Source organism: Hypomesus transpacificus, chromosome 10 (genome assembly GCF_021917145.1).
Source record: "Hypomesus transpacificus isolate Combined female chromosome 10, fHypTra1, whole genome shotgun sequence".
Lineage (NCBI taxonomy): Eukaryota > Metazoa > Chordata > Actinopteri > Osmeriformes > Osmeridae > Hypomesus > Hypomesus transpacificus.
This window is the reverse complement of record NC_061069.1, coordinates 1,245,522-1,258,373: the sequence shown is the minus strand read 5'-3', so window position 1 is coordinate 1,258,373 and position 12,852 is coordinate 1,245,522. Positions and strand designations below refer to the sequence as shown.

Here is a 12,852-nt window from a genome sequence, read left to right as displayed (position 1 = left end):
TATTATACAGAACTCAGTTATTATAAAGTCGCACATATTGATGCACAACTCATTATGCCCTACAGTACAAATAGCCAATGGGAAATCAAGCATTTAAAACTAAAATGCATCAAAAGATTGCTTTCATCAAATCACTAATGCAAAGGAAATTTTAAATTGAGTTCAAAGCATGTGTATTTCGTTTAATCCTCGTGACTGTTCAGTTGTTCTCATGTACAGTATATACGTAAGTGGTTCCTTTATCTCAGCCAAGCCTTATGTTCGTTTTCTGTAGGTTTATTGGATAGACTTGGATGGATCGATTCGATGTCTATGAAATGTTATGACATCGAACTAACTATCTGACTTCAACTACATTGATGTTCTTTGCATATTTTTCAAGTCACCATAAACGTTGGATTCAAGTCTAAGGCACATAGCGCCTTCAGAAAAATTAATTTTCAATTTGCAGAAAATGGAAGGAAGGTGGAAACATCCGCATTTGTCACACCTTGAAAGATGGTATGAATTATCCCAAAACTAATTGCACCTTCTGTGAACGTATTACATGCCATGCATGTTTAAAAAAATTCAAAGGCCTTAAAGGTTTAGCCTATGAAGATTGTTGTTGTTGCTGTTTAACTTGTAGTAGCCCTTCACGGTGACCTTGAGTATGCTTTTGGAGACAGAATATCTGAAAAAGTACAGTCTTCAAAAATGAATAGATAATAAAGGTAAACCAATCATTAATAGACCAAGGTGAATGCTTAAAAATCAACAAAGTAAAATTTGTATTTACCTTCAAAGATCATCAAGTCTTAAGAAAATGCCCTGGATAAAAGTAACACTCTTACCTTGGGCAATGTGAATGTTTGGAACATCATGTCTTTAGTGGTACTATGGGCTACCAGATACCAAGCTTGCCCTGTGGCAAAATGAAATCCTCACCTGTGCTTCCATCACAACCCTCAGGGCCCAACAAATATTGTTCATTGCAAGACTATCTGACCAGGAGCCATAATGAAACTATCATTTCAGTGTACTGGACATGCTTTTCCCACAAGTATTTCTATTGTTTATTTGGTGAGATACCAGAAAAATAAGTAAACTAGTAGAGAAACCACCAAAATGCAGAAAGGTCTGTAATTAAGGACAGTTTCACTCAGATTTTGGTTCCAGAAATATGGCGTTTGTATCCGTCAAGCAGCTTTCAGTCCTTTTTCATTGTGAGAGCGTGTTGTACTCAGCACCTTCATCTGCTGAACAAAAACAGCCAAAGGCAGGCGGTTTGAAATAACCAGAAATGCTACTCATTTGCTGTGTACCTGATCCAGGGCAGACATAGGTACCCGGGGATACTTCATGTCCCTCTTGTAAGAGGTCCACGGATGCACCACTCCCCCGTAAGGTAATGGGGTGTTAAGAATAAAAACATGTCATTTTGTTTCTAAAAGGACCCTCATTCTATCAAATCTAAAGCATCTCATTCTGCTTCTGGTGCAAGCTATCAGAAATAAGGATATTTCCGTTAGCAAGTGGGATTCATGGTTTTTCTGTTATCTTTGTTCAGAATCCCTTTGATCTCCTTCAGGTCCGATAATATGGGCTTTGTCAGGGATGTTACTGTGAAAACCTCTGTGAAACCTACTGTGAAATCTATTGATAGATCTGTCTATTAGTTGTCAAAGCAAATGTTCACTTACCGACGTCTCAAACATGTTTTGGCAGTGCAAGTCAGTGCCACAAGCAAGATGAATACACATGAGATTTATTTCAAAGAACAGTAAAGTTGGGAGAAAGATTTCAAACAGCATGCGTTAATACAAGTTTATCGTGTCTGTTTAAATCTACAAAAAAAACTTTCTGTGTGCCTTTGGTCACATGTAAAACATGATCTGGGGTTTGAAATCATATAGTCCTTTGTTAAAAAATGTTCCTCACATATCTCAATAGACATCAAAACCCACGGTACTTACTGGTTCATACATGTAGAGGACATGGCCCCTAACGTCATATTTATATATTCTCAGATAACATCAAAGGACATCTGAATCCACAAAGACTACGAAAAAGAACTGCATGAGGCACAGCCCCCCAGCCCAAGCATTTGCAATCCTTTTATATTTTCAGAACCAGATCGACACATGAAATGAGGATTCTCAACTTGGCACATCAAGCATCTTTAATCTGTAGTTCCATACTGTAGTCACGTAGCGTTCAAGCAGGGCAGGGTAGGGCTCTGGCACTGTGTGTTTGTGAATTAAAGTGTGTGATGCTTCTGCAGTACCTTGTGTGAACTGTATGACCCCTCAGGTGTAGGTTTGGCAAGATGCTCAGCCATGAATTCAATTGTTATCCTGCTGTGAACACGGAAATCCACCACAGACAATCAATTAGGCGTTTCCTCAAGCACATACAACTTTCTTTAATTTGTAAGCCTAGCACGATTGATTTTTCAATCACAGCAGCCCCTGTGGCATGTTTCTGAGGAGACTTTTCTGAGGGTTGCAATTCAGGAGTAGAATTAATTGTAAAAGTCAAATATCATAAAACCTAACAAATCCTATTTCTTTCAGAAATGTACAAATTGTGTGGTTGGAGGTCGCTTCAACTATAAAACAATGTGGCAAATCATGACTATGCAGATGCAGGGGGTCATGGTTTGTGTTGACGTTACAACCACCTACATCCTACATAAGCCGGGTAACTTTCTCAGTTGGCCTGTAGCATATGTCTTCTCTTGCCCTGGGCTGGATGTACTTTGGAACAGGATTCAATAATAGGGTTGAATAAATGCTGCGCGAAAAATAATCCATGTCCTAACCTCTTTAAAGGCTTTAATTGGCGAGAAAAAACTAAACAAAAATAAATAAACAAAACACCCCCCAAGGTCTTCTGGGAATACATCGTATTCATCAGATACCAAGCCTTATTGCTATTCCTTTATAGAGTAAAGCTGTCTTCATGTCAAAGGAGCATGTGAGTAGGGGGTTCCTTTATTGATTTGGATTTGATATCATTGTAACGAGGACTAATGAAACACTTTGTGTGCTCTGCGTCCTGCAGGGTGCTCTTTGGAACAGGGCCTTGTGAATATGGGATGAAAACCCTACGTTTCTCTCTGAGGTACTGTATTCCCTTCTCTTTTACTTGTATATGTCTTCTCTCTCTCTCTCTCTCTCTCTTTCTCTCTTTCTCTCTCTCTCTCTCTCTCTCTCTCTCTCTCTCTCTCTCTCTCTCTCTCTCTCTCTCTCTCTCTCTCTCTCTCTCTCTCTCTCTCTCCCTCCTCTCTCCTTTTCTTGTTTGCCTCGGTTGCCTCCCCTCGTCCTCACATGTATGGTCTGATCGATGTGAAACAAACCTGTCTGCTTGGCTCCTGAAAGTGAAGTGGTCTGATTGGCATTTGCATCTGAGGGTTCCACTGAATCAGCTGGACTGAGGCAAGCCAGGCAGTCATCTTCCATATTGATTACGTAGGTATGCAGCCTTTGTAATATTGACCTGCACTAATTGAAGGGGGTATGTTGTCTCTTCTGGGTGGAAAATAACAGCCATATAGATCAGGTTTGGGTAATTGACTCACATGCTTTTACAGAAGAGGCTCTCAATTTGCCTTCACACAAACAAAAAAAACGTTCTCTTTTGTTATGCGTTCAGTGTGGCACAGTCAATCCATTTGAATTAGTCTTTTTGCCCTACATAAAGTGCAATTATACTGTATTAGTGGACACTACAACACAGGACTAGAGACGGCTCTTTTGTCAGTACACCAACTCCAAAATAAATGTCCTCACACCAGACAAACAGCCATGGGCCTTTTTCACATTCAGAGTTGCACGTGACAAATCATTTTTTCCTCATAAGCATGAAAAATGTTATCCCTTTCCGTAGCATCTGTCGCATGACTACTGGGGCGCCTAATGAGTACTTCTCTCTTCTCCAACCGCCCTGCGTTTGAACGAGCCGCCTCTCTCTGAGCCTCCCTCTGGCCACATCTCTTCAGGTACATTAAAGGTGCCTTGGTGAGCGAAGAAGGAAGATCAGTGCACACGTGTGCTCTGTGACATTTTGATCCCTCAGGATATTGAAACCGGCCTTCCAATGCATAGTCAATTGCAAAAAAAATGATTGCAAAAAGCATCCGAAAGCGTTGCACATGTTCTGGAATCCTGAATCTGGGAATGTTACTTTTTAACTCACATTATGGATTTGCAAAGGTACAGTAAGGCACTATTTACATAAAAAAACAGCAATTCTGTGATTATTGAGCCCATTACCCCCCCACCACCACCACCTCCCTCAACCTCTCCAGATCCACCCAACAGTTCACTGACTACCTCCCCACCTTCACGGACACAGTGTGGATTCACCACAACATCACTGTTCCTAATGGGCACCGCGGTGAGTCACATGGCGTGCTGGACTGATGACCCCAGTGGCAACAGCACAGCGTGACTGAGGTGAAGCACAGGGAATGGCAGCTTCGTATTTTTTTCACATGCATGCAAATGTGAAAATGAATGGGACATGAACCAACCAACGACCCGGTCTTGAGATCAATAGGTAGAATGAACAAGTCGGATTCCTGCTTGGGTAGAAAGAGTGTTAAGCTCTGCTGAGTTAGATCCTCACAGTAGGGAAGGCTATATGGAGCTGTTATTAATAAAGATGAGTTCAATATCTCTGATGAATGCCATATTGACTCCAGAACTGGATGGTTTCTTCATCTCGGGGCCACTGAATAAATATTGAATGACTCGGCCAATGAGAGCTCTGGTGGTGCGACTAGTTGATCACTCATCTTTGGCCATGTGGAATCAGAAGCTGGAGCATACGTGCATGCTCTCTCACTAATGGGAACTTGATGAACAAATGAAGTTGGTGATGATGTCATTTACAGTAACATCACAATTCAGGATATAGAATACAGTATATACAATATATACAATACAGGATATAGAAAGAATGAAACTATTTTGGCTTTATGACTTTGGCCTACTTCTGAAATGGGATCGCTAGCCATTTGGTGGTTATTTAGCTCAACCTGTATTGGCTTACAATAAGTTGAAAGGGTGTCATTAAAGGGCTGGTGTTATTTCTGGAAGAACTTTTGGTGATTTCCATCCAAAGTGAAACTGAAAATGAACCTTAAACCAAGTCTGCTAGTCAATGTGTTGGTGTATGTTTCTTTCTTGACTTCACTGCTCTGCTGAGCTCTGTTGAACCAGACAGAAATACCACAAGTGAGATTTAGGACTGACTGGAAACGTTTTACAGGTGGTAAGTTATTTTTGGATATTAAAAAGTTTTCGGAGGAAGAATGACAACCCATGTGTTCAAGTTGTTATAGGAGTTAGCAGGTTTTTGTGGTTTACCAATGGAGAATAACACAACATTTACAACAAATGAATAATTCTGTACGGTTGTGTTTGCTGCTCAAGGGCAAGGTGACATAAGAAAAAAAGGAAGTATATGTCTGACATGACACACACAGTATGTTGCTTGATATGGTACATGGAAGCTGCGCCTTTTACGTTTCTACTTCAGTCAGAGTCGTCATTTCAGATAAAATGTGAATTATGGACGTCTCAGTAGCATTCCCATTATAGCGTTCTACGTTATCATGGTGTTCCGGTAATAGAGCCGACTTTTAGACAGAGGCAACAGAGAACAGAGATAATGTGTGTTGTGCATGACTTGAGGAAATCACTAGAAGAAACATTCTAAATGACCTGGTTCAGGCCAACCACACGCAAGCTGAAACATTTAATACCTAGCTCCAAATCATCCTGGGAAATTTGGTAATAACTCATTCTTGATCCTCTGGGATGAAATCCCAGGGAATGCAAGGCTTCCACTGGTGTCCATCAACAGCCATCCAATATTGATCTGTATACATACTCATGACTGAATAGGATCAACAGAGTCTGAACTCGACCTAGTTCTGAGCCTTAACAAAGTCGCATCTGCCCTGTCCCACCCTCCTGTTATCTGTCTCCAGGTCTATTGTGTTGAGAACCCATGGTAAGTGTGTGTGATCCAGAGAGGCCTGGACAGGCTGTGGAGTCGTCTCTGGCCAGCTGGCCAGGCAGAGTGGAGGAGGAGGAAGAGGACTTTGACTGTCCAATATGCCAGGAAGTCCTGAAAAACCCCATTAGAACGAAATGCTGCAAGCATGTGTGAGTACCATAGTCCAAACATTGGCTAGGGAGTTGTGGGAGTGCTGAAGTCAAACGTTCAAACATCATGTCATGGTCATGGATTTCCACAACAAACACATGTTCATCTTCTTTTCATTTCGTTTTCATTTTCATGACATGTATCTTCTACCGAATTTCACAAAGAGTGAAATTCCATAATGATTAAGATACATAATGTTGATTATGCACATGATGCCTTCCATTGAAAAGCTTTCTGGGTCTGGGTGTGTTCTGGGTCTAAAGTGTCTCATGATGTCCATTCCAGCTTCTGTCGCGAATGTTTCCGCTCAGCTGTGAGGGCCCAGGGGCCCCACTGTCCCATGTGTAGGGGCCCCGTGTCAGAGACGGAGAAGAGGGCAAGGGACATCGTGCAGAAGATGAGGGAGAGACAGGGCCGGTGCAGGTCCTGTGGTGCTCAGGTGAGAGGCTGTCTGCACCCCACACATCACAGGTGGGTTCAGCTATCTACACTCTCACGCGTGTGGGTTTCTCATCCTGATCGAATCCCGACCCGCCTGCCGTATGCGTGTTGAACCCTCCCTTTTTTCAACCTTTTTTATTGTACAACCTGAGGGGGGCGATGTTTTCCTCCGTCTTCTCTGGTTTTCTGAAGAAGAACTATTTACGGGAATTCTCTCCTGGTTAGAATTCCCCTATCAAGTCCGCTGGCAGGCTGTTTATAGTGAAACCGAAAAGCTAACCAGAGAACGGGAAGCAAGAAACATGCAAAATAGAATTCTGATCTTGTTCAACTTTAGGATAAGCCTTTTATGCCTACTGTATACATAATTAAAACAACATTTTAATTTGACGCTCTCAACGGAAATTGTCTTTGTCCTAACGCGACACTAAACCTTCCTCAGAAATTTCTTAGCAAGATGAGGAATCACTACAAAAAATGCAAGACGTACCAGGAGGAGTACGGCATCTCTGATAGCACACCCCTGCCGGCCCGCCTTGCCCCCCCAGCTCCTCTGCCCCCCACGACACCCCAGGAGACCGGCGCTGGAACCATAGACCCCATGCACAGGACATGGCAAGTACACACAGCATGCACCACCTGCTCAACCAATCTCTACAGACTAGAACCGCCCCAGGATGCTTCTTTATGGACCTGTACACCAACAGTAGCCTTACTGACATTGGCCGGGTTTCCCAGATTTGTTAAGAAGCTCTTAACCCTAAGAACTTCTTAAGAATGTTCGAAGAGCGCTCTAGAACGCTCTTAGAACGCTCTGAAGAAGGTCTTAGTGTTAAGAGCTTCTCAACAAATCTGGGAAACCCGGCCATTAACGGTCGTTTGTTTTGTTGGTTAAAGGCCTTGACGAGGAGAATCGTTTTCAGGATGGGGATGACGGTGTTTTTTAAGGTTATAGAATTTACAGTTTGTGAGTTAAGATTGTATCAGTTGGCTAGGCAGCATCACATGACGAGGGTCAAAAGCCTGTAGCTCCCTGAATCAAGTGGAGGTGGCGGGAGCTTGGATGTGGCTGAGTGTCATCATGACTCATCAGGTCGCTGCGTCCCCACGGTCAGTAGAGGTGAGGTCATTGGCCCCACCTGAGACTGGATCAGTTCGGCTTCATTAGGCACCTCTCACAGACCTCAGCCCTAAATAGAATAAAGCTGTGTCCCTCCGAATATCAATAACCAATCACCCCAGAGTCCCCAGAGAGTCCCCAGATATGACATCACTACACTGATTAGAGTTTACATTAAGCTGACAGCTTGGTTTGATTGGTTGGACCTAGCTTTTGTCCCAGTTTAAGTCTGTGGAGGTGTTATTTGTTGCTAATTCTGATTTACAAGCATGAGTGCATTGTCATTCTTACGCAAAACTTTATATTCTGAGTTGGTAGAAATCAATTTCCTAAATTATGAAAGATTCTTAAAAGTGCTTCTTGCAAAAAAATTATATTGCTTGAATGTTATGGTCTTGTCATGATTCACTGGGATGGCTGTGCTCATCTTGGAACTATTGTGAAATTACTCTAAACTTTTGTTTGAAGATTTTATCTGAACTGCCTACCCAACCAACACTAACATATGAACAGTGGGTACAATCTCACACTCAGCAAGAATCCATATGAATCAAAAATTATTTAAGTTTAAGATGTTAACCTTTGTTCTATTGGGCCCCATCCAGGCCAGAAGTGATTCCTCTGGGGCAGGGAGGGGCGTACACCTGTCCATACTGCCCCCTGCAGGCCCTGACAGACATGGCACTGGTCCAGCACTGCTTGAGCTGCCACAGAGGAGAAAGCTCTCCCAGGGTAAGGCTAGCAGTTAGCAACAACAACAACACTGACTGAACCCCAGTGACACAATACACTGGACTTCTGCTTGGGTCACAGATGAAATCCAAGGGAGATCGGATGTCACCTGCTGTAGTCCCACTCAGTAGTCCCCCCCTCTCTTCCAGGTGTGTCCTATCTGTGTGAGAACAGCCTGGGGGGATACCGGATACCACAGCCGCAACCTCATAGGTCACCTGGCCTTGCGTCACCGGTTCAGCTATGACAACTATGTGGTGAGCGAGGCTTTCATTCTTTCAGGGAAACACAGTGGACGCATGGCATTACAAAACCAGCTTGACTGCATGACTATTGACAAAGCCAACAATGATGCAAAGTCATATTTGTGCAGGTGGTGGTGAACACAATGAGGCCATGGATTGCCGATTTACCCTCTCTGTTTGAAATGTATGGTGTTCTTTTCTAGAATGTGTCGGAGGATGAGGAGAGTCATCTTTACTGTGCTATTCAGCAGTCTGTGCTGACCAGCCTGGATTGGATCATGAGACCTTGAGCTATACAAACTGCCCTCCGTAGAACGGACCCCTGCTGAAAAGACCATCAGATGTCATCAAATGCATCTAGCCAGACAGATCAACGTACTCGAAACATCTAACTGACCCTTCTCAGTTCGCCTACGCAGTAGAAATTCACACAAACTTCTCACTTCTCTCTACTTAGGCACATTTTAAGGAGAATTGATAAGAAGTAAGCCAAAAATTAGGTAGCCAACTGTGTTATTAGGAATCTCAAAATATTGTCCTTCCGTTATGTTAGTTGGGGTAATTTTCCTGACAAGCCACTGACAGTCTGTTGTCGCCAAAGTGAAACATACGCCACATACAACACCAGCAGGCCTATTGCCAACGCAACATCTGGAGAAAAGACCTGACCTTGAAAGTGAGTGATCAGTAACTACTCTGCCTTCTCCTTTAAGATGTCCAGAAAGGTCACAAGCAACAATGTGTAATGACAATCTCACAATATTGGTGCACATCAGAGTGTTACCTTCCTCCTGTGACCAGGACTTGAGCAAATATTGGCAGGCTATCAAAGACGAATGAACTGAACGGGGTTAAGTCCAGAAAGGTCACAAGGTCCAGATTACCCTCTGCTGTTTGTATTGTCATAGGAGACACTTGAGGGGAAGGGGGGGTGGGGGGGGTGGGGGGGGTGGGGGTTCCATTGGGTGTTTGGGGTCATGTGCAGTGGTACATGCTCTGATTGTTATGCAAAAAACATGAGCTGTTGAAACTTATGCTTGATGCTTCTCAAACCTTGTTGTGTGACCTCCTGCATTGGTAGTTATTAACACATTAATTAATAACGGCCAAGATGTGGCCTGATTGGTCTCTCTCTTTCTCTCTTTCCGATTTACAATAATGATGGGAATTCTTAATGATTTTGTATCGTTCTTGTTTTTCAAAATAAAACCCAATTGACAGTATCTGTACTTGAAGTGTGTCTGACTGTGATTGTGCAATTCTTCTTGTGGTTGTCCTCAGCTATATCAGTGCAGTTCTGTATAAAAACACCAAGTTCAATTGACCTTAGGTTTATTCACATCTCCAATCCTTTACAGCTCCTGTTATCAGAAATAACACGTACTTCGATCTAGTTGAGCTGTAAACCGTTCAAAAAAAAACTTTTATGAATATCTGTCATAGGCCAAGGGCAGTCTTTCAAAGTGCTGGACACAGGGACACAAGCATGGGAAGAAGAAGAACATATGTGTTTATCCTTCACATGTTCTGCCTGTTATGTGGAAATATATCTTGTCTGGTAAGATGTTACTTCACCAATTGTTTTCTTGTCAGTTAGATTGATGAAATCGAGATACTTCAAGATAAAGATGTGGCTCCAATGTGTGTTTACGTTACCAATAACTGTTAACTTTGTCACCATCAAATGTTAATGTGGATGTTACTCCCTTCCTCTCTTGTTAAGCCTACACCTAAAGTATTAGGTAAGGGACATTTCTTGTTTTTCAATATTTTGACTGAGTATGATTACTTATGTGTTCTATGATGTTCATACATGAAATACGAAAACAGTCAGACTGTAATTGTTGCTGCTCCACAGAGTATGATGTGGATGGTGGAGAAGACATATTTGACATCAATGAAGGTTCGTGATAATGATTGTAGATTGGTCACGTTCCCTGTTTTCAATAATTCACTTAAAGTGTAAGTTGGTCTCTACACAGCTGCAGGCCTTGATTTGATGGAGGGAGATATTGTTCTTGATGAGGTAGGTGATTAAAAATACCGTAAATGTATATAAAAAATATATATAATCCCCGTTTCCCTTCAAAACAAATTATGCAACGTTTTCATCCGCAATGCCTTTCTCGGGCACGTGTGCAGATCTATTACATATTAATGCCCTTCGTTTAACATATAGTGAACGGTTGAGCAGAAGTATTCCGAATTTTAATTTTCAGTGTACTAGATATGCACTTTTCTATTGCCTTATATGTACATTGACTCTGCAGAGACAATGCCGCAACTCCATCATAGGAGACGAGTACAGATGGCCAAAAACCATCCCTTACTACATGGAGGACGATTTGGGTAAGACTGCTGTAGACTGCGCTACAGTGAAAGCTGGAGCTTTAATCTTTACATCCATCTAAATGGAATGGGTTACAGTCCTAAAGGTTAGCCATTAACAGCAGCAACTGCGTTTGCGCTGTAGGCCTATACACATTCTGTTCCAAGGTGTCAAAATACGAGATGAGAGTATAGTACATAATCACACGAATATAGACTATTGCAAATATTTTTTGCTTTGCAGAGATCAATGCAAAAGGAGTGATTTTGAAGGCCTTTGAGCAGTACCGACTGAAGACCTGTATCGACTTCAAACCATGGGAGGGAGAGCAGAACTACATTTCAATTTTTAAAGGAGGCGGGTAAGCCCTAATGAGGACTGCGTGTTTCTCACGGTGTTTGTCTAATTCATGGTGATAAACCAAAGGTGTTTTGAAAAGTGTTAGTGTCTAAACGCACAGAATAATGTGTAGAATAATCCCTGGAGGCTAAAGGCTCAAATTAAGGAGAACCATGGATTCTGTTGGATGTCGTAAATATATTCGTTTCTGTTCTTTTCGTTTTATCCTTAGATGTTTCTCTTCGGTGGGGAACAGGCTTGTGGGGAAGCAGAGGTTATCCATTGGAACGAATTGCGACCGCATCGCCACTATAGAACACGAGTTCCTTCACGCTCTGGGATTCTGGCATGAGCAGTCACGTTCGGACCGCGACGACTACGTGACTATCATGTGGGATCGCATTTCTGAGGGTAGTGTCCCGCTCTCTCTCAACCCCATATTTAGAAACTTCCTCTCCTGGGTACACCACTTGATTGAGTAGCACTGTAGCTGAGGATGCAAAAGCAATCATCCAGTTCTGCTGGTGCTCTTACAGAAGTTCTGCTTGTTCATCAAATTACCTGTCTGACCTATTTATCTGGTCGCTAGGTTGCTATGCGTTTGTTCATACACCATGTAATTCCAGACAAATACAATATAGTTCCGATATACTATGTAATAATTTTCAATATCACCCACATTGCTGGTCTTTGTCGTTTTGGCATGTAGGCCTCAAGCAGCAATGCGAGCAGGAGTTGGCTGTACATATTATGTTGTGTAATGGGTCTCATCACCAAGGAAAACATGTTTCAGAACCAAAAACATCCTGCAGCATCAGAATAATATGCTTATTCTCTGAAATTATTGAAGAGCAGAGGGCAGGCAACAGACTGATGTCATGTTAATTTATACAATACAGTATTGCTGCAGTTCAAATTAAACAAGCAGGCAGGGTCGCGTTGAAAATCAATAGCAAGCTGACCATGGACTTCCACAGGCAAGGAGCACAACTTCAACACGTACAACGACACCACATCCAGCTCTCTGGGCGTGCCTTACGACTACGGCTCCATGATGCACTACAGCAAGACTGCCTTCCGGAACGGCACAGAACCCACCATCGTCACCAAGATCCCGGCCTTTAGCGAGGTCATCGGCCAGCGCATGGAGTTCAGCGACAGCGACCTGCTCAAGCTCCACCGCCTCTACAATTGCAGTAAGTACCATACACCTCCCGGCATCCATCGCTTTGCTAAGCGCCAGGCACTGGCTTCAACAAATCCTTTTTATGAGACTGAGATGTACATCAAGATAACAGAAAGCCCCACAGAGAGTTGGAGACAGAATCAAAGCACACGCGCACGTAAAGAGGTGTCTAACCTCACTGCAGGGGCAAAGTTTTCTTGTCATAACTGTTGAGCTGATTGTGTGTGTGTGGGCCTTTCTGTCTGTGTGCACCATTGATCCAGCCCGCTCCTCCACCTTCCTGGACTCGTGTGATTTTGAG

General features: G+C 42.8%; 2 protein-coding genes across 2 annotated transcripts in view; both read left to right on the top strand.

The window, feature by feature from the left end:
• Window positions 1-5,132: 5,132 nt before the first annotated feature.
• LOC124472738 (E3 ubiquitin-protein ligase RNF138-like) lies at window positions 5,133-9,614 on the top strand. The gene is made up of 7 exons (XM_047027746.1): window positions 5,133-5,259; window positions 5,981-6,158; window positions 6,445-6,598; window positions 7,043-7,215; window positions 8,326-8,452; window positions 8,602-8,709; window positions 8,901-9,614. The coding sequence occupies exons 2-7, from the start codon at window positions 6,001-6,003 to the stop codon at window positions 8,985-8,987; spliced, it is 807 nt and encodes a 268-aa protein (XP_046883702.1). The 5' UTR covers window positions 5,133-5,259; window positions 5,981-6,000; the 3' UTR covers window positions 8,988-9,614.
• Window positions 9,615-10,585: 971 nt separating this feature from the next.
• LOC124472198 (meprin A subunit beta-like) overlaps window positions 10,586-12,852 on the top strand; it is a 2,391-nt gene continuing 124 nt past the window's right edge. The window contains exons 1-7 of the mRNA XM_047026909.1: window positions 10,586-10,600; window positions 10,680-10,723; window positions 10,968-11,046; window positions 11,270-11,387; window positions 11,598-11,776; window positions 12,343-12,561; window positions 12,815-12,839. Of these exons, the coding sequence (XP_046882865.1) occupies window positions 10,697-10,723; window positions 10,968-11,046; window positions 11,270-11,387; window positions 11,598-11,776; window positions 12,343-12,561; window positions 12,815-12,839 (647 nt within the window). The 5' untranslated portion in view covers window positions 10,586-10,600; window positions 10,680-10,696. The remainder of the gene's footprint in view (window positions 10,601-10,679; window positions 10,724-10,967; window positions 11,047-11,269; window positions 11,388-11,597; window positions 11,777-12,342; window positions 12,562-12,814; window positions 12,840-12,852) is intronic.